The sequence below is a fragment of the Larimichthys crocea genome, chromosome XXIV (assembly GCF_000972845.2).
Source record: "Larimichthys crocea isolate SSNF chromosome XXIV, L_crocea_2.0, whole genome shotgun sequence".
Lineage (NCBI taxonomy): Eukaryota > Metazoa > Chordata > Actinopteri > Sciaenidae > Larimichthys > Larimichthys crocea.
In genome coordinates this window covers 10,901,664-10,922,140 of record NC_040034.1, presented here as the reverse complement: position 1 = coordinate 10,922,140, position 20,477 = coordinate 10,901,664, and the positions used below count along the sequence as shown (strand labels likewise).

Genomic DNA, 20,477 nt, shown 5'->3' with positions numbered 1-20,477 from the left:
GTCTTCCTGGTTATGTAACTGTCAGAGGCCTAAATGGGAACTAAAGCACAGCAGTGACAGCGGACACTGCAGCCACTTGAAATACTGAATGCAGGGCAGCCTGTTTGAGAATTCAAGCTGCAGAGCCAACCTCAAATACTGGTGACTCATTCTGTCAACATTTAACTACATATGTAATGTTTATTTAGTTTCAAGATAACTCCTTTTAATGCTGTATATATTATGCTACTGTAATGACTTAACCAACAGGTTAATAATATTAATAATAATAAACTGAGCACATATTATAAAAGGCATTCAGAAAATGATTGATCTTTGTGAAGATGGAGGTTTGCTTTCATTTGATCAACTGTGGCTGAGATGTAAAAAAAGATATGATGTATATGATGCGTCTCCCACGGACAGGTGGCGATTTAATTTTTCTGAATTAATGTTTCTGGACAAAAATATATATAGATCTTGCACGTTAAGTGCCTTGATTTAATTTTGGAAAGTTAACTGGAGATTTCAGTTCAATAAACCACTTCATAGCGTCTCTGTGTGTGCTTATTAAAACGCTGCAGTTTATCTGGTTAAAAGGAAATGAACAAACGATTAGCCAGTTGAGTGTCTGTGTTATGTAAGTACGTGTAGTCACAAACTGTATTGTTAATGTATGTTTTCCTGATGGGATGAAAATGACAAACATCCACTGACTCAGATTTGTTTTAAATGTTCCATTCTTATGTTTAAAAATGGAAACGCCCCCAAATCCCAGTAAAATCAACACAGTAGCTGTAGTGACAAGAGTTTCTTCATTGTTCATGTTTGACACATTGTTACTAAAACAGCTGAATAATATTATAAAACAAACATGTGAATTATAGTTTGAGTTTTAATTGTTACTGTGAGAGAACAAATTACACTTTCTGTATTGGTGGTGCAAAGGGGAAAAACATTTTAATCTGTGACCACTATTGAAAATCACATGGCTATTATCTACATTATTCTGATATTGCCTTGTACAAAATGAAAATATGCAAAGACCCCCCCCACCCCCAAAACGCCACCCCGAAACACACTCATATGAAGGGGAGAAGGGAAAGTAAAACAAAAGTCTCTTCCAGGAACAGCTACAGGAACAATATGACTACACACATTACCACAGGGCTCAAGTCAAACCGTGTACAATATGCACACTTTGGGGAGATGGGGGGGGGATGGGTGGGGGGAGTACAAAATTGAAAAGGTGTAACGGCTGAGGATCGATGCAAACTTGTCTATTGCAAAAAACTTTTTAACTGGCTGTGTTAAGGTATAAATAAGTTTTTTTTGTTTTGTTTTATTTGGTGCAGATCCATGAATTAACATCTTCACAAGAAGAAACCATACGTTGTTCCATCCAGGTAACGCCAAAGTAGGGTAGGATGCCTGAGGGGGGTCGGGGTTCTCACGAATTCCTTTGTTCAAACCTCCATACGTATATCAAAAAGTTTGAGAAAGAGTCATTTCTCTGTTTAAACCTTTTTACCTAGAGATGATACAAAGGGAATCTCACAACAAAGCAGGCCACGGGACATTAGTTTGTCAAGGAGCGGAGATGCAGGTCAAGTCCTCCAGTGTATGCTCACGTTGTTGTCGTTAGCTGGGTTCGATCACTGGTTGTTTTTGGCTTTGGCGTGTGTGAGGATGTGAGACTTCAGGTTAGTTGACTGGGCGAATTTTTTGTTGCAGCCGTCGAAGGGGCACACGTACGGGCGGTCTCCAGTGTGAATACGCACATGTGTGCGCAAGTTAAAGTCCAGAGAGAACCGCTTGCCACAGCCCTCGAATGTGCACTGCAGACGAGAGAGGTAGAGTTAATAACACAGCTGCAGGTCTCAGCTCGGCTCACAGATCGACTGATATCTTTCAACAGCAGGAATCAGACATGGTGTGTAAAGAGCTGCTCCGGCACGAAGCCAGTTGGGCAAAGTTTACATTTCAGTTAATATTGACTTACTGCTGCAAAAATGAAGTTATGCTGCTTTCACCAGAACAAGGAAAATAAAGTGTGATGCTCAAAGTGAAGGAGCTCACCTGGAAAGGTTTCTCTCCTGTGTGTACGAGTTGATGCCTCTTCAGCTTCGAGCTCTCAACGAAGGCTTTACCACATTCTGCGCAGACGTGCACACGTGGCCCGTGGGTATGCAAGTGCTTTCTCATCGCCGAGTTGTCCCTGAACATCTTGGTACATCCCTTAGAGGCAGAGACACAAGATGAGTCACTCACTTGGGACATATTTACTTTCAGTGACGCTTTGGCAACATCACCTCAGGATGTTTCAAGTGTTCCTCGTACCAGTTTGATGGTTGCATGCATGTTCTTAGAAAGTTAATGTCAACAATAAAAGCAAACGACACAACAGAGCAAGTTTATATTCGTGTGTTTACCTTTATGTTCCGTTTAAACTGGTGAAATAAACACAACACTGCACTCACTTTGTGTGGACAGGCTATCGTCCTGGGTGCATCGTCTTCTTTTACTTTTCTTGGCTTCATTCTGCAACAGAAATAAAACAGGTCGCATCATTATAGACGGTCTGTTTCAGGAGCGTGTGAACAAGCACGAAGGTCTGTTTATTTAAAAAGGGCCACACACCCATTTCATTCCACACAATGCTGACATGAATACAGTGTACAATGGTGGTTTCCCCTCTTGCACCATAACAAGATTCATACTGTTCCTTTAACTGTTTTTTAGTGAAGCAAACTGTTGTTGTTTTTTTTGGCTTGAGTGAACATAAACATTACAGCTTACCGTGCAAACTCTGCCAGCTGTTTGGGGTCTGACAAGTCGATGCCTGGGATGCCTCCAGGAGGAAGTTTCTTCCCCGTCATGTACTCTGAATAGTCTGGAGGCGAGTTTTCACCTGTGATTTGCTCCTCGTGGTCTATGTCCTTCTTGTCATCTGAATGAGAGACAGACATGTGGATAAGTCAAACAGTACCTAAACATGTGAAATGATTAAAGTCATTTAGAGCAAAAGTTAAACTATTATCACACCGCCTCCACCTCTTTTAGTATCTCCTGCCAATCTATGGTTGCTTATTTTCTAAAAAATAGTAAAACGTGACAGAAAATACAAGTTTCGGCTTTAAAGTCTATATTCAAAACACTTTGTAGACATAACAATAAAGCTGTCATGGTGCTTTTTTAACCCTCATGTGTCACTGTGGACATTTTTATCCATTTGGACAAATGTTTCCTCTTTATCTGAGCATCATTTTGGCTGTGTTAGTGCACATGGCACAGTTTTTTTGTAACAAAGTCGCTCTTGACAAATTTTGGAAAGCAAATTTTATTTTTTCTAATAGATCAAAAGAAAACTGAATACAAATGTACTAACCCACTGCTATAAAAACTTTACAAACTAATATTTTTACTAACCCACTGCTATAAAAACTTTACAAACTAATATTTTTGTTTTTTTTCCCTGCATGATTCTCATTTCTAAAACAAAACAACTCCAGCCCTGCTCAAAACCTTCAATCATTTTGAGGATTTTAACCCTTTAAATGCCAGTGCTTGATGTCACTGTTGTTATTTATAAAAAAACAACAAAAACAATGAATTGTTTCCCCCTTTTTTAATTTTTTTTTAAATTTTTACAAAGTAATCAAAGGGTTAAACTCCTCAAAATGGTTGAATGTTTGATAGTTTTGAGCAGGGCTGAAGTTGTTTTGTGCATTAAAAAACATTAGTTTGTAAAGTTTTTATAGCAGGTTTTTGGAAGTGGACATTTCTGTACTTAATGACTTAAAATTAGTAAATTAAACTGATACATTTGGGTTAACATAGGTAGTGGTAATATATGTTTCTTGTCTTATTATGGTGTGATAAAAGGATTAAGTGTTTAATATTTTGCTACAAAAAAAACATGTAAATATACCTTGCAGTTATTATTTATATCATGGTCACTTACTTTTGTAATATTATTTATATAATGGTCACTACTCTTGCAATATTATTATTATTTGTATCATGGTCACTTTCTTTGCAATATTTCTTACACTATGGTCACTTTACATTACAATACTCTTTTTATATATCATGCCACTTTTTATGCTCTGTTTTTAAAAGGTTGATTGTTTTTCGTGTTTATTGTGTAGGTTATAGATATTTATGTCTGTTTATTTTTGCCTTTTCTACTTTTTTCTAATTTTGTAGTGTATGCTACACTTTCCTCTGCTGCTGTAACAAGTAAATCTCCCCGTGGTGGGATGAATAAAGTATAATTTAATCTATGTTTACAAACACGTAGCTACACTTTAGAAACATCTATAAAACAAAACAGCGATGTTGGACAATATTTTCCATAAAAAAGGTCTAAATTAAATAACATAAGTGGCTGGCTTGCACATATAAGGCCTCGGAGGTGTAAGAGTGCGCTGCTCCTGGAGGCAGCGCCACCTCCGCCACAGTTGAACTGCGCCACAGCGGCCTAGCGGAGCCAGCTGCACTCGCTCCCACTCCGCCGCCATCTTCGTCGGCCAAATAAACGCCATTTTTTCGGGCCGCCATACTTTCTAGACCGGGGAAATATGGCGGCGCCCATCGACACATAAAACATGGCTTCCCATAAAAACAAAAACATTTCAAATGAAGTAGAAGTGGCTCAGAGTTGGGGAATTATTCCCACTTTTAGCGGAGGACCAGGCCCCGGCCGGGCCCCCGTCACACGGCACACACGCTGAGAACAAAGCGAGCTTGCAGGAATTCACACAGGACTCTGAACTTACCCGATGCCCACATCGTGACTGAAAACTCCCCCTCCAAAGTCTTTATCTGGACCTGCTTCTGTTCCCACTTTCTGCCCATTTCACCCCCGCTCAGGTAGCTCTTTTTGCCCGCTTTCTTTCCGCTCCCAGCCTTCTTCATCCGGCCTGACGAGGAGCTTTTCCCGGCCACTGTAACGAGAGTCTGTTCGATAAAGTCCTCCTCCACGGCGGGCACCGGGATGAGGATTTGATCCTCAAACCCGTCGTCCGTGTGCAGTTCAGAGTCATCCTCGCCCACAACTTCTTCTCTCGTTTGCACCAAAATCACCTCCTGGTGCGGGTGAATGGAGTGAGGATCGTCCGTGTCAAGTGGCTGTAAGGCGATCATCGGCTGGTGCTCACCGTCGTCTCCAACAACTGTTGTCTCGATTGTCTCTACTTCGATTTCGTGCAGTTCAACTATTTCGGCTGGCATTTCAGACCCGTCCGTCTCTATGTACAGGGTGTCCCCCGACGCCATGGTAACTGTTGTATTTCCTCCAAGTTGTACGCTATTTGTTTTTCACACTGTCGCTTTCCCTCCTGTCTACACTCAGCCTTCCTCCTCCCTCTCCGACAACAACTCCACACAACTGTAGTCTCGTGGCCACAACGCTCCAGTTTTGAGGTCTCGCGTGATTTCGACCCCTACAAAAGTCTCTCTTTATAAACATCATGTTGTTCTTCTGCATCCTGTAAAATGTGTCCATAAATAAACAAATAAATAATAAATGTGTGAGAAACTTTGTCAGTGATGTCAAGATGTTTGATTTGCTTTAATTTAATTTAATGTGTAATGGCAAACTAAAGTTGTAAACTTGCATATACATATAGAACACGTTTTCATCTTTTTCATGTACTATGTTAGTATATTTTGTATTACTCACATCATATTTTAGTACATTTTAGATTTTTTTACATTATATGTTAGTATATTTTAGATTTTTCACATTTTATGTTAGTATATTTTAGATTGTTCACATTATATTTTAGTACATTTTAGATTTTTTACATTATATGTTAGTATATTTAATATTTTTCACATTATATTTTAGTACATTTGCTATTTTTCACATTATATTTTAGTATATTTTATATTTTTCACATATTTTAGTATATTTTATATTTTAGTACATTTTATATTTTTCACATTATATTTGAGTACATTTGATATTTTTCACATTATATTTTAGTATATTTTAGATTTTTCACATTAAATTTTAGTACATTTTAGATTTTTCACATTATATGTTTGTATATTTAATATTTTTCACATTATATGTTCGTATATTTAATATTTTTCACAGTATATTTTAGTACATTTGATATTTTTCACATTATATTTCATTTTATTTTTTTACATTATATGTTAGTATATTTAAAATTTTCACATTATATGTTACTATATTTTAGATTTTTCACATTATATGTTGTACATTTTATATTTTTCACATTTTAGATAAGATTGACTTTATTGATCCCAGTCTGGGAAATTTGCTTGCGTTACAGTCATAATATACAAAGTGTATAAGAAAAGTGCTCCTAAATAAAAAATAAATAGAATATATATATCGACATTACTAGCACAAGTTAAAAGTAAAATAATAATATAAAATAAAATAATATGATTTATGAACACTATATACAACTTTCAAATGTGAAATTATAACATATTTCTGCTATGACATTTAACAGGCTTGTGTAAAATACAAAAGAAATTCAAACATATTTATTTGTAATATTTATAAACAACTTTCAGATAAGGTTGGAAATCTGGACTTTATTTTATTTTATTCCTTTTGTACTACCAGTTAGCATTCATAGTAACCCTTCAAATATACAATAAAGTAAATAAAGTAGACATGCAGTTGTCTACATGCTGGAGAGCACGAAGTTGCGTGTATTTCAGCATGTCTTCAGCCAGCTTCGTCCCTCTCTCTGCTCGGAGGAGGAGCCTGTGGTCACACCTTGCGCCTTCAGCCTACAAACTCTGCAGGTGGGTGTGCCCAGATACTGTGTTTGATGACACACATAACGCCACACTTGCCACAGTCACAGAGAGGATAGTCATGGGGAAGACAGGTGGAAGAGACGACTTTGAATGGGTGTACAATGACCAGCCGCACACTTCAAGAAGAAAAGAGATTCTGGGTAAGAAAATTTTAAAAAAGTTTTGTCAACACTAACAAGTTAAATTTTGAATTTCGGGTTAGTTTATGTTATAAGGTATAAGAGGCGTGAGTTTTTTTTTTCTCCAGTCCATCGTAGCCGGTTAAACCTGTTTATTTGCTATTGCTTAACAAGCTTTTAGTCAATGTAGACTATGCAGGAAAAATGTAGACATACATTTAAAGGTAAACATGATTTTGAATAATTGACTTACACATTGATGGAAGTTACAATATCACTTTAAATTAGGAGTGAAAATATTCTTCTAAAACTCTCTTTAAAATCGCAGAAATTTAAAGTAAAGATATCCATAACTTGGTACTTTACACGGATTACCTGTAATTTCCTTGAAAAATAGACTCCTGTGTTTGAAAGCATACTGCATGAAAGGCTGTTTCTGACATTGCTCTATCTGATTGTTGACTCACCATGGGTGTCTACATGATTTACAGTTTTCTTAGGTGTGATTGTAAGAAAAAGCACAACCATCAGCAAATACAGTGGATTAAATTACCTAACTACTCATTGCAAAAGGAAACATACTCATTCGAGGAACTGTGACTGATAAATACCAGATGATTAACTGAGTTTTGCTTTGAAATCTCATGTAACCTGTTCTTTTGGTGTAAACCAATCTGCCTCTGTTATCCATTTTTTTCTCTCTTACTCGTGAGGCAACAACAGCATATTGATAGCAGGTGCAACTGACAATACCCCTGGGCTTGCTAGGTAACAGGACACATTCCCTGCTCATGACAAACACAGATGCAATGCTATGCATGAAGTAAGACGAAAGGCTTTGTCAGAGTCAGCAGATCAGGGAGGATCCTAGAAAGTGCTATTCACCAAAATCAGCTGATTTATATAAACTGTGGGTTGTATATGTGATCCTTCTTACTTCTTCAAGGATATCAGGACGTTCTTTTGGAATCTGATTTATCACGTAATTCAATCCAAAACCGTTTAGATTAACAAGATCCAACCCGTTTATGTATATTTGATCATTGCTTTGTCCAGATGCCGCATGATTGCAGGTGACTGGTTGCTTGACACCATCCAGACATAAATTATTAAAGTGTTTTGTTTTAATTATCCTCGGCCCTGCCCTGGTGGGAGAAGCGTGTCAGAGGTGGTTGAGTTTTACACCCATGTGATGTGTTGTTTGCAGATTTTAGATTTTGGCTTGACTTGCACATTGTGACCTCATCTCTCACATTCAAAGCACATTTCTGCCTGCCATTACAGTAATGTGTGAGGTCACGCAGATGATCAGTGATGATTGGCAGCAATAGAAATGTTTGTAGTTCTGAACAATACATGATTGAACTGTTTATTTAACTTGTATTAAATACAACTAAAATAACTTAAATCATTTTAGTTAAAGGTAAATTAAGTGATTTGTTGTCTCTGACATAGTGAAGGTAAAACCCAGTGATGGCTGTACAGCATGTTCTGCACACAATGAGTTTGAACAGATAATTTTATGGCACCTGGTTATTGATTTCACTTTATACCCTGTGAATGGGCTACAACTTAAAACATCATGGAAAGGTGAAAAGAACATGAATTCCTCTTGGCTAAACATTAACTGAATTAAGAGGGTTTGGTCACTTAAGGGGAGACATGCAGCAAAATGCCACCAAAAGGCTCCAGGCTGTGGTGTATTTAACCTTTTAGTGACTGAGGCAAGTCTAATTTGCATATGGAGCCTCATTTGCATGATACTTCATCTACTGGTAGATCACTTTGCATCTCTCATTCAGTGCATACTGGGATCAGCTCAAGATGTTCTTTTCCCAAATTTTTTTTAACCTGTGCCGTAAGGTGTGGTCAGTGTAACAAACCAGGGCATGTCTGTCCTAATGAGCAGATTAAGTTGTAAATGTTTTATGAACTAAAGCTCTTTTTGTACGAGTGAATGTGTTTCAACCACTCCCTTATATCACCCGGAGTTTCAAGTCCCTCAGCAAAACAACACCTCTGCCAATTAGAAATGACTTTTGTCAGCAAAGCTCTTCCCAGGAGAAGAGCTCATACGAAACTACATGCTCAATTGTGTTCTTTGGGATAAACAGTATCGTGTCACAGGCACAGATAAGCTCTTGAAAACAACAACGAGTGAGTCCTGATAAACAACTTTTACTGCTGGATACATGTCAGATATTTAACTTCCTTTACATCCTATGTAAATATTTTTAAAATGAAAGTAATTTTATTTTTTTCTCTCCCCGTCTTCCATTATCCACTATTTCCTTTTTCTCTCCTTTTACTGTCTGTTGGTTTTAAACCCTCAACTTTTGTCTTTCCTCCTCATCCTCATCTGCTCTTGCTATGTATGTTCATCTTCCTCTATCCATGTCTCTTTTCCTCTCTGCTTCTTTCCCCAGCCAAATACCCAGAAATCAAGTCTTTAATGGGCCCAGACCCCCAGCTGAAGTGGGTGGTATCGGGCATGGTCCTAACCCAGCTACTGGCGTGCTACCTGGTCCAGGACCTCCCCTGGAAGTGGATCATCTTCTGGGCTTACGCCTTTGGAGGCTGCATCAACCACTCCCTGACTCTAGCTATCCACGATATCTCTCACAATGTGGCCTTTGGCAACAAGCTGGCCAAGTGGAACCGCTGGTTTGCCATGTGGGCCAACCTGCCCATCGGGTTGCCTTACTCTGCCTCCTTCAAGAAGTACCACGTCGACCACCATCGATATCTGGGTGGAGACAAGCTGGATGTTGATATCCCTACAGACGCTGAGGGATGGTTCTTTTGCACCCCAGCCAGGAAGATCCTCTGGCTCTTCCTCCAGCCCTTCTTCTATGCCTTTCGTCCATTGGTGGTCAATCCTAAGCCAGTGGGTAAACTGGAGATCCAGAATGCAGTTGTTCAGTTCACAGTAGACTTTATTATCTACTATCTATGGGGGGTGAAGCCCATTGTTTACCTTATTGCAGGTTCTGTCCTGTGTTTGGGACTGCATCCTATCTCTGGACATTTCATAGCTGAGCATTACATGTTCTTGAAGGGACACGAGACATATTCTTACTATGGACCACTGAATTTGATCACCTTTAATGTTGGGTACCACATGGAGCACCATGACTTCCCGAGCATACCTGGCAGTAAACTACCTCAGGTAAGACTGCATGTGTTTGTGTGTAAGATAAACCATGATTACATTTTCAATAGGTCAACTCTTGAGTCATTTTTTCCAAGACTATTATTAGTTGTGAGCGGTAGACAATGAGGACAGTTGCAACACTTAAATCACCACCAGGTGTGGGTCGATAAGAAGGGCCCCTCCCATCTAAACAAAAAGGTATTGGCAAATATCACATGAGATTTTTTTTTCTATCAACTGCAAATATTTATCAGATGAAAGGCCAGACTTCGTAACTGATTAACCTCTGCCTTACTAGCACCACTAGAACATGAAGAGATACCTGACTTTTGACACAATGACAACTGCTTCTGTTTGAAATTCTTTAGTTTTTCAGCTATTTTTATTACTAGCAGAGGAAATGTGACTTTTTTCATATTAGAATAAGTTGCTCTTCAACTTTTAAGTGATACATTTACAGGATTTCTCAATTCTGTACTCCAAACTGTGCCTAGTGGTAGAAGAGCCTTTTTTGAGCATAAACTATGCAATGTGGTTTCTTATTGAACAAAGCAGCCATTGTGTCTGTATCTGATTGTCCCAGAGAAATAAGGTGTCATGTTGAATTAGACCTGAATTAGTCCCTGAGGTGCTTATGACACCTCACACACAGAATATATTTGATGTACCACTTATATTTTTATTTTTTTAAGCTCTATTTCTCACTTGTGATGTTTTCTTTTTATATTTAGGTCAAGCAAATTGCAGCAGAATATTACGACTCCTTGCCTCAACACACTTCCTGGACCCGGGTATTATGGGACTTTGTGTTTGACGACAGCATCGGCCCATATGCAAGAATCAAACGGCAGTACAAGCTAAACAAGCAGGGATAGATCTATGACTTAAATGTGAATTTCAGTTGTTCTCTGTAAATCTATGGCCCACTACAAAATATAATTATATTCAGCAGTTTAAATGTTGTTTTTTATGTAGTGTGTGGTCGCCACTGTAAGTACAATCATCTCAAATCAGTCAGGAAATGGAAAGAAAATTCAGATTCAGCTAGATGGCCTGTCATCGTGACACACTGATGACATTGGATGATGACCCTTATCTGCAGTTGTATAAATTCCAAAAGAAATATGTAAAGATAATGGTCGCCCACATCCTCACAAGGCTTTACAGAGATGTCACGAGCTCTGTGGTCTCCGTTTCCTGTCTGTAATAATCATCATGTCAGGCTCACAAGGCTCAAACAGGTTACCTAATATAATTTCACATCATCATGCAGAACAGTGCTGAGATGGAAAATGAGCATTGAAACTTACCTTTCAGTAAGAAGAGCCTTTTCTTCAGTGACGCCCCATTCTGCCTGTTTGCAGCTCCGTCATGCTGTAAACTGTTTGATTACATCTACAAGGAGTGGACAAAATAACAGATACTGTTTTGTTTGTTTTAATTTGTTATAATGTTTGGAGTTTTGTTGCTGAACAAACTGACTATCACTATTAAGTCTCTTTCAGTCAGTTTTTTAGAGGGTCTTCTTGTGAACACTGGTCCTCCATGCTCACAAAGTTTTCCTAAATGTGGCCTCATAAGTTTAGATATATAATGTATATATGTATTTTTTTAGCAATCATGACTGATTCACCTGTGTGCCAATTTCAAAGGCACAAAGTGAGACATAAGAGTTTTTTACATTGTGAGTACCCAAGGCAAGACACGAAATACTGTACAAATAGATTAAATGCCTGATTTTCTAGTGCGTCCAATAAAAAATAAAATAAAATGATATGCAGTGAAGTGAGGAGAAAACCTTGGAAATTATGTGGACAGAGGCCAAACAAATGAAGCAGTGGTCACAAAAAGAGTCTTAATAACCTAAACTACAGCAAATCAACACTAATCATGTTATTTTGTCCACACTGAATGAATTAATCTGTGTGTTGTGATTCATAAGTATGGTCTTTGTTGTGTCTATTTAAATGACAGCTGTGTATGAAAACAGTAAAATATCTTTATAAGAAGAAACTACTATAAAGAATCAGTGTTTGTTTGATTTTCTGTTTCCTGTCTGTTTTGTACTTAAATATTAAAATCTGCCATTAATTAATTTTTTTTAAAGGACCAGTGTGTAGGCATCTTCTGCCTGTGCTGTAGTTGCTGATTGCAACCTCCTTGCCTTACCCCCTCCTTCCGAGCATGAGCAAATATGGTGGCAGAGAAATGCACGAGAAACGCCCAGTCAAAAGCGAGTTTTAAGTTTGTCCATTCTGGGCTACTGTAGAAACATGGTGGACTCTGTGGAAGAGGACCCACATTTCAAGGTAACAAAACCAAATTATTTTAATGTCATCATACACAAAGAAGTCTGTTAATTCAGTTCAATTTCTGCCATGTTGTGTAAATAGTGCCCTCTAAATGTCACACACTGGACCTTTAAAACTTTCCACATGTAGCAAAACACAAAGGAACACACACACACACACACACACAAAGACAGCAGAGTATTGTGTAGATGGTTGACACAGTCTATTGTTTTTGTTTGAATGAATTTACTTCCAGCTTTTAAATCAGAACGTAGTTGAGAGCGGACAGAGTGGATAGAATGCAACAACCGATATTCAACCAAATCCTTCCTGCAAAGACACATTTAGCTACCATCACAAAGGCCTACCATTCACTTTCTGCACATTCTTATCTAGGTAAGATCTGCATATTGCCAGAGCAACCCCGTCAAATTATTTTCACATTGCTACCATTATCAAGTTCAACATCTCATATATAGAAAGGGGAATCTTCATGGAAACAACCCACTATGATAAATGTACCACCCTTTGTATTTTTTTCCCTTTTTTTTAAACCAAATAATAGAGAATGGGGGTTTCATGCATACTTGGGAGGTTCACAAAGCATAGATGACTAATAGATAGTACTACATTGTTTTATATCTAGGTAAAACCAGGTGGCACATTTACAGTTATCGGCCTGTTTTGTGAATGATCCCCAAGTTTTAATGATCTCACACATCTGAACAAGTAGAGAGAATCACGTGCCTCGGTCACACTGGAGTTGTGGACTGTTATTGTGTGTTATTTGATTAACTCGATTGCTCACTTTTAATGTCTTACGCCTTGGATGTGGAGGAAATTTCAGTGGCTAATTGTGGTTCAAACATTAACATCTCTGCAGAGAAAAGGTTAGACACACAACACCAGTATGAACAAGGTCATAAAAAGCCTGTTTTTTGTATTTGTATTTTTTTATATGCCAGTCAAGGGCAGGTGAGTCTGCAGCACCAGTATACCCATATTGTGCTTGTTATCATCAAATAGTTAGGGCTAAACTAAAGAAAAAAATGACAGAAAATATAAAAGGCTGACATAAATGGTGTGAAAGATTCCTTTTTCCTTCTATAATATCAATAAAATACTCATTGTCATCAACAGCATCATCATTATCACCACAGTTTTTAAATAATAAAACAGTAAAAACTTAGAAAACAAAAATATTTTCTCCTTAAGACTTGGACTGAACAGAGAACAAAGAGCTGCAACACTGGGCTGACTGAGTCTATAGGTGCACAGAGAGGACCACAACACCAAACTCAGCACGAATGTCCGTCCATCCCTCGATTCATCTTTTAGTATATTTTTCCTCCTCTGTTTGAGTTCATCAGTCCTTTTAAACTTTCTTTATCCATCTTTCCGTTTCCTCTGCTCCGCTGTCTCATAAACCCACTTTCTCCTCTTCTCTGTTTTTCTTTCTTCCATTTTCGCTGTCCAGCAGACTCAAATGTTGGCACAACATCTCTGCAACTTGCTTCGTGGCATCGCGAGGTCACAGAAACATTGAGAGAACATTCCCCTGGTCCTCGTGTCTGTGCATCTGCATGTCCATCCTCCTCCAGCTCCTCCTCTCGCTCTCCTCCTACTGTTGCTCAGATGAGATTAGGATGTACTGATTCTGCCGATTTCTTGTCTGATGGCTGCAAGACAGAAACGCAGCATTTCAGAGAGTTTTGCACTCAACAATAGAAGTTCCATGAATCATTAAAGGTGTCAACAAGCTTTTTCCTGCTACGATTTCACTCAAATATGAACATTTTACTGCTGGTGTGTGCTGTGTAAGCCCTGCTTACCGTTAATGATTTCATCTTTCACTTTATGCAACTCACGTACAACTTCATCCAGAATTTCCTGCCAAACAAGACATACATGTGTGGAAAATCATCTGCCCATTACAAAACCAATACAATCCTTTATGTAATAAAACACGTTACACCAACCTGTTTCATCCTGTCAAATTCTGTGTCTGATTCACTAGTGCTGCCAACGGGTCTCACTCTGCAACACAAAAAGGATACGCTGATTGAATATGAAAGCAGCCAAGCCTTATGCGTACTATGCACTACATATCTGAGGATTATGTGACGTTAAACGCAACAACAACATCACAACATTTTTTTTGACTTGCACGACTGCCTGTAGTGCAAAGGGTTTATGATTTATGAGATTTATGCTGAAATCCCTGTGGTCAGTGAGGTTTTCTGTTTGATGTTCTGACCACACTCCCTTCACTCCTATTCGTCTTATCTACAGACCTGGACACCAGTGAGGACTTGTCTGCAGAGTTGGATCGTTCCCATGGCTTCTTCACAGCATCTGGCGACGGGGAAAGAATGAATTACGTCAAATGACTCTGAAACCTGCAGTTTAACTGTGTTAATAATTGATAATCAGCAAGTAGGCTGCTCTGTACCTGTTGAGTTCTGCTGTCGACCACTAGAGTCGTCCTGCAAGACAGAGAGGAATGACTTATCGTTACACCCTGAGGTTCTCAAGATTTCAGAGTCAACAGCTCCTGAGAGTAATAAAGTTGTCACTTGTGCCCACCCCCATCTTCACAGTCAACATGTCAACAATAGATACAAATGCATTCTCATATTACTGATGTAACTAGGCCTGTTCACATGTACCTCTCTTTCCGCCCTGCTTGCCACAATGTTATGTTATTTTCCACTCCATAACCATTTGGCGTCCACTGGAAGTTATCTCACGACCAACTTGGGGGTCCTAAACCCAGGTTGAGAACTGCTGCACTACATAATAGTAAGTCAGCTTTACTGTATCCCGTTTCCCAAAGAGGTAAAGGATCCATACAGCTGTTATATCAGCAAAAAGTTAAAAGCTAAAAGTCAGTTAACTTAGCACAAAGACTGGAAACAGGGCGAAACAGCTAGCCTTGCTCTGTCTGAAGGTAACAAAATCTACCAGCAACTCTGAAGTTCACTTATTAACAAAAAAACGTAGAAACATTACAGGTTGTGGATTAGACAAATGATCTTTACAGATGCTTGTTTGTGGATTTTCTTTCCTCTGGACTGAGACAGAGCTAGCTGTGTCCCCCAGGCTCTAGTCATGACATGAGAGTGGTATTAGGCTTCTCGTTTAACATCGCAAAAAAATATTGCTTTAAGGCACAAGACTTACTTCATCAGGTTTCTCTGAAGCTTTCCGTCTATGAGAGGGGGAAATGAGTATGTGAGCAAACAGTGAGATATTCATACATGGATAAGATCTGGTACAAGAACTTATTTCCTTTTTAAGATAAACATTTGCAACAAGTAGAGAAGAACAAGGAAGAACAAAATAAAAATGCTAGTATAACGTGGGCAAAGGGCAAAATAGGTATTTTCTTGTGCATGATTAATTAAGGGAAGGTTTACTGGTGTTGCTGTTTTACCTGCGAGCTAGTAAGGCATTCATCTCCTGCATCAGTCCCTCCCCACCGCCACCACTACCACCACTAGACCGGTTGGAGTCACTTTTGCCACCAGACCCAGGCGGACTGCTCTCATCCTGAAGAACACATTACGGGTGTCAGTTTTGCTCTAGGGGGGTTTATGGAGAGTGTTCTTTGTCCCCTTACCCTCACCGCCATAAAATACACAAAGAACATTTAACTACTGATAAAACTGGATAGACTTGATCTTTAACCGTGGAGGCTCACCCTATGTACTTTACGTAATTTGGCTCCAGCCAATGCTGCAGCCAGTCCTGAGGGTTGGTGCTGGACCCCAGGCGGGCCCCCAGGAGGCCCACCACCAGTGGGCAATGGAGGGGGCATGGGTGGGGGCACTGCCATTGGGGGTGGTGGACCCGGTGGTGGCGGTGGGGCTGGAGGACCAGCCATGGGTGCTGGAACTGCAGCTGGAGGAGGTGCCACAGAAAGCATAGCTGGGTGACCTGCAGAGACAGGGGGGCCTGGGAGGGGCAGAATTAGATATCGGTTAACGGCGGTTTGGGTTCATTTAGCTTTTTTGCCCCTTTGGAAGGCCCCGGCCTGAGGAATGATGTGCACGCTCACTGTATGACAAACAACTAACAACTACTTCTTACAAGACTGCTGGCTGGGAAAACAGTAGAGGTGTTAATGGCGAGGGATAAAGGAACTAATTCTAAACAGGTAAAATGAGTAAGAGCTACAATTTTTAGATTTCCTACTTTACAGGCAGCGGTTGATTTTATTTCATTTAGTGCAGAATGAAAGCGGTGGTTTAGTAAGTGCATGTGGGAAACTTAAATACCTGAGACGCCTTAAAGAAACACACTCTTTAACCTTGCATATTACAAGTGCTTGCTCACGGTGGGAATTGTTGGGTCTCTGCAAATATCATAAAGAGTACAGTCTTGTTCTGCTTTTTATGGAAAGTGTCACGAGAGAACTTTTGTTAAAATCTGACACACAGCTTGTGAGAGTGACACATAAAACAATAAAAGCATTTGTTTGATGTATCTGTAACTGCATAATCGTGATAAACATGTCACTTTGATCATAAAGGTGACAAAATGTTGACTTTGATCAAGATAAGTAGGTTCTATAATGTTTGCAGGACGACTCGCAGAGCATAATTAAATGAATGGACATCTAAAGCTGTCATATTTTAGTATTAGGGCAGTGATTCATTGTTATTGTGCTGTCTCTGCTGCACCCATTGGATATTAAATAAAACAATGACTGAGGAAAAGTGCTGAGCTTTAATTTGGGGGTGTCTGTGTGTAAATAAGAACCTTCCTTCAGTTTCGGGGTCATGCTAGCTGACTGTCATACCTTCATGTCGTACAGTGATGCTTAAGTAGACCGGAGCCATTGTTAATGTTATTCATAACACCTGCGGTCTTCCCACGATGACAAGTCGAAGGCCTTTTGTTCTGTTGAATTGTGGTGAAACGAGAGAACTATGCACAAAAAGGTGGATGAGTTCAACACTCCGCACATCGTACACGGGCGCTCCAGTCAGATTAAAGTTTGGTAGAAATATTCTGGGAAATTACACGTCACGAAACTAATAGGACTGATCACAGCTGTCTCAGGTATTGTGTGCATATGAAATATTATAGGTGAGGGGCATTCACTAGTGACACACACACACACACATACACTACACACTACACACGTAACATCCCTCTGCTGAGAGACTACCTCCTCCTCCCTCCTTATACTTACTGCTGCTGGCCATGGGGGCCTGCTGGGGGATGGGGGAGGGGGTCTTCTTGGGCGAGCCCCCGTCAGACATGGCAGTGTAAGAGGGGGGTGAGGAGGAGGAGGAAGAAGTGGTGGTAGGGGGCTGAGCTTGCTGGTAGTACACCTGCTGTTGTTGCTGTTGTTGTTGTTGTTGCGGATGCTGTTGCTGCTGAGGGTGGAAGGTGGATGCATATTGGGGCTGTTGGCCGGGGGCTGCCTGACCTGTCAGAGGAGGCAGGGGGACAGCCTCGCAGTACTGCGGGGTGAGTGGCAGATGCTGGGAGTGAGGAGAGTAGGAGTCGTCTGGCTGGCCGTTGGAGTGAGGGTGGGGCTGATACTGAGGGTACTGGTGGGCGCTCGGGTCAACAGGTGGGGGCTTCATCCTAGTGCTCACTGGCGGGAGGGGGTGAGCCATTGGGAGAACGGGCTGTGGGGGAATACCCTGCTTCACAGGCATAGCCATCATAACTGGAGGGGAGGAGGACTGGGGAAACTGGGCATACATTTGCTGCAAATGGGAGGCAGACCAGGTGCCGTGTTTAGGGGGGAGCATGATGTCTTGTTGCTGGAGCTGTTGTTGAAGGTATAGGTGGCGGGCTGCTGAGGGAGGAGACAGGGGGATCTGACGGACCTGTCGGCCCTGGGTGGTCACTCCTCCCTGGACTGGGGAAAAGGCTGAGGCAAGCGAGGTGGAGAGCTGGGAGGAGAGCTGGGCCTTGTCCCTAGCCACCCCTGCCTCTTTCTCCTGAGAGGGAGAAGAGGAGGCGGAGGAGGGAGGAGAGGAAGAGGCCACACGGACGTAGGAAGGTGGCAGTGTGCTAGCCCTGTACTGTCTGTACTCAGGAGGAGTGTCTGGGTGGATGGGAGGGGTGGAGACTTTATATTGGAGTGTGGAAACGACTGTGACAGGCAGAGAGAGAAAGACAGAGAGAGGAGAGAGGTAGAGGAGATGCAGACGAAGGAGGGCAACAAACAAAGGAAAACAGAAAAGAGAAAAACGTGAGAAGAATGAAAAGCAACCAACTGAGCAACCAAGCAAGTAAAGATGAGAAAATCAGGAGCAATCCAAAAAACAGAAGCCAATAGCAAATAAGAAAGAATCAAAATATCATAAAAAAGAACAAGCAACAGAATGCAACATGACTGAGCCATGGTCAGAAAGCATATGGCATTTCCCCCCAACGGTTGCTGGAAGAAAGAGATGGCAGTAGAGCATGTTGCAGGGACAGGGGGGTACTGATATCGCCACTGACAGCGGGGACAAAGGAGGATGTTTAAGTCTGTATGTGAATTTAAGGGGCAGACTTGAACATTTATATGTGTGCATGGATAAAAAAGCATAAGGGTGTACAGACTGGGGAGTAGTGGTTGAAACTAAAGCAAGGAAACACGAACCACACTGGGGAAGCCTCTAGGAAACCTACCGTATCAGGGCCTGGAATCTGTGGTATTTATTGAAGATGAAATCACCTGTTTGCTGTTGGAAAGTAAAGTGTGCTCTGCCTGACCAAACACTGATTAGCTTCCTTCATTAAAAAGAAAACAAAAGCAGAGCAAACATCCCTTCGCTCCCCCGCGTGGTTGTTTACTGACAGCTGTGAGGTTTTTCGGTTGACCGTTTTTCTTCGGAAACATTTGTGTAGCTGGGAGCAAAGGCTACGTAAGCCTTTAATTCAGTTCGGTCTCCAGAGCAACATTTGAAAATGAGAGAGAGAGAGAAAGTGTGTGTGTGTTTGTGTGTGTCAATACAGTTGGGTGTGGATGTGTTTGTTTAAGCCTCACCTGATCCCGATGTTCGTCGCTCCCTCTCCTTGTGAGCCTGCATCTGATGTTGCTCCATCATCCTATGAATTGTAAGGATGTTACAGCTCTTTAAGATTCACTGTCCTCAAATTAAGATCTGAGTTTGCTTTGCTCTGTGTGTTTGCTTTTCTGCACAAAGACAGCTTCTTTAAATGTGCGCTCTTGTTTACAGAAATCATACCTCCTCTGAGCTTCGCTTTCCTCCGAGGAGGGCCCATTTTGGCGCTGGACGACTGGACCTGAAAGACATAAGGTGGAAAAAAGACCACAACCACATAAATAAACTCCACAGGATCAATCCTCATATCAGTCAACATGTTTAAGGAGAGAGTCTGTGGGCAAGCCCTGATACCACTCAGGCCTAAACCTCCTGTCCCTTTGAAGTTGTTACCTGTTTCACTTCTTGTCTTTATTCTGCTTCTACCTTGTTTCTGGTCTTTCCTTCTAAGGAACGCAATTTTCCAGATAAAAACAGAGCGTATAATACAAGTACGAGATAATATGATCTTTCCTTCTCTTCTGTAATCTTTTCTCCTTTCTCTTTACTGGTGATCAGTGCTTTTCTAGGTTTATTTCCTTGTTGCTGCTTATAGTTTTCTTCACACATCTGTACCCTTTTTAAATAGGAATTATGCTTGTTACACACATAAAAGTACATTTCTAGCTCTGTTATTTCACTCTGCACTGTGTGCCTTTACATCACTCTCTACAGCTGAAATGTGCAGTTGGTTTTGTGTCTTTCTGTATTGTTTGTAAGATTCAAAACAGGTCTAAACATGGACAACACGTGTATGTAATCCTTCACTCATTGTACAATGCATATGAGATGAATAGAGAGTAATTATGGGGAACATTTTGATCTGTAACCAAGCCCTGAAAATTATAATCATCTCATATAAAATCGTCCCAGTAGAGTGCAAGAGGCTGAGTGAACAATACACAGCAAGCATCATGTGAGGTACTTTGCCCCAGAGAGGCAACAAGCTGTTTATAATGTAATTTGCTCAACATGTTGGCAGCCACAGGAATTTTAACTGTAAACCACAGCAGACAACGATCAAAGCGAGTGGAATAATCAGAAATATCACAAGAATATGAAATCA

The 20,477-nt window shown here is 40.4% G+C and overlaps 3 protein-coding genes across 7 annotated transcripts in view; 1 reads left to right on the top strand and 2 right to left on the bottom strand.

Moving 5' to 3' along the window:
* Positions 1 to 777: 777 nt before the first annotated feature.
* yy1a (YY1 transcription factor a) lies at positions 778 to 5,426 on the bottom strand. The gene is made up of 5 exons (XM_019277081.2): positions 4,761 to 5,426; positions 2,779 to 2,929; positions 2,460 to 2,520; positions 2,059 to 2,217; positions 778 to 1,817 (listed from the first exon to the last, which is right to left on the bottom strand). Exons 1-5 carry the CDS (start codon positions 5,257 to 5,259, stop codon positions 1,635 to 1,637), a joined length of 1,053 nt encoding a protein of 350 aa, XP_019132626.1. The 5' UTR covers positions 5,260 to 5,426; the 3' UTR covers positions 778 to 1,634.
* Positions 5,427 to 6,774: 1,348 nt separating this feature from the next.
* Positions 6,775 to 12,103, top strand: degs2 (delta(4)-desaturase, sphingolipid 2). The gene is made up of 3 exons (XM_010734149.3): positions 6,775 to 6,929; positions 9,335 to 10,077; positions 10,794 to 12,103. Exons 1-3 carry the CDS (start codon positions 6,848 to 6,850, stop codon positions 10,935 to 10,937), a joined length of 969 nt encoding a protein of 322 aa, XP_010732451.1. The 5' UTR covers positions 6,775 to 6,847; the 3' UTR covers positions 10,938 to 12,103.
* Positions 12,104 to 12,566: 463 nt separating this feature from the next.
* The window catches only part of evla (Enah/Vasp-like a), a 34,109-nt gene continuing 26,198 nt past the window's right edge, over positions 12,567 to 20,477 (bottom strand). For 4 of the 5 annotated variants that reach the window (XM_019277130.2, XM_019277129.2, XM_019277128.2 and 1 more), the window contains 11 exons: positions 19,556 to 19,613; positions 19,354 to 19,415; positions 17,554 to 18,471; positions 16,057 to 16,310; positions 15,790 to 15,905; positions 15,537 to 15,564; positions 14,806 to 14,839; positions 14,648 to 14,708; positions 14,333 to 14,390; positions 14,186 to 14,243; positions 12,567 to 14,032 (listed from right to left, as the gene is read on the bottom strand). In XM_019277130.2, the coding sequence (XP_019132675.2) occupies positions 13,995 to 14,032; positions 14,186 to 14,243; positions 14,333 to 14,390; positions 14,648 to 14,708; positions 14,806 to 14,839; positions 15,537 to 15,564; positions 15,790 to 15,905; positions 16,057 to 16,310; positions 17,554 to 18,471; positions 19,354 to 19,415; positions 19,556 to 19,613 (1,685 nt within the window). In that variant the 3' untranslated portion in view covers positions 12,567 to 13,994. The remainder of the gene's footprint in view (positions 14,033 to 14,185; positions 14,244 to 14,332; positions 14,391 to 14,647; positions 14,709 to 14,805; positions 14,840 to 15,536; positions 15,565 to 15,789; positions 15,906 to 16,056; positions 16,311 to 17,553; positions 18,472 to 19,353; positions 19,416 to 19,555; positions 19,614 to 20,477) is intronic. The other variant, XM_019277132.2, reaches the window with a different exon arrangement.

Excerpts from the sequence above, each read along its gene's own strand:
- yy1a (XM_019277081.2), bottom strand. The coding sequence starts at position 5,259 with ATGGCGTCGGGGGACACCCTGTACATAGAGACGGACGGGTCTGAAATG. Across the intron at positions 2,930-4,760 it reads AGTCACGATGTGGGCATCGG|ATGACAAGAAGGACATAGAC; the intron begins GTAAGTTCAGAG and ends TCTCTCATTCAG. Across the intron at positions 1,818-2,058 it reads CAGGAGAGAAACCTTTCCAG|TGCACATTCGAGGGCTGTGG; the intron begins GTGAGCTCCTTC and ends TCTCGTCTGCAG.
- degs2 (XM_010734149.3), top strand. The coding sequence starts at position 6,848 with ATGGGGAAGACAGGTGGAAGAGACGACTTTGAATGGGTGTACAATGAC. Across the intron at positions 6,930-9,334 it reads AAGAAGAAAAGAGATTCTGG|CCAAATACCCAGAAATCAAG; the intron begins GTAAGAAAATTT and ends TTCTTTCCCCAG. Across the intron at positions 10,078-10,793 it reads CTGGCAGTAAACTACCTCAG|GTCAAGCAAATTGCAGCAGA; the intron begins GTAAGACTGCAT and ends TTTTATATTTAG.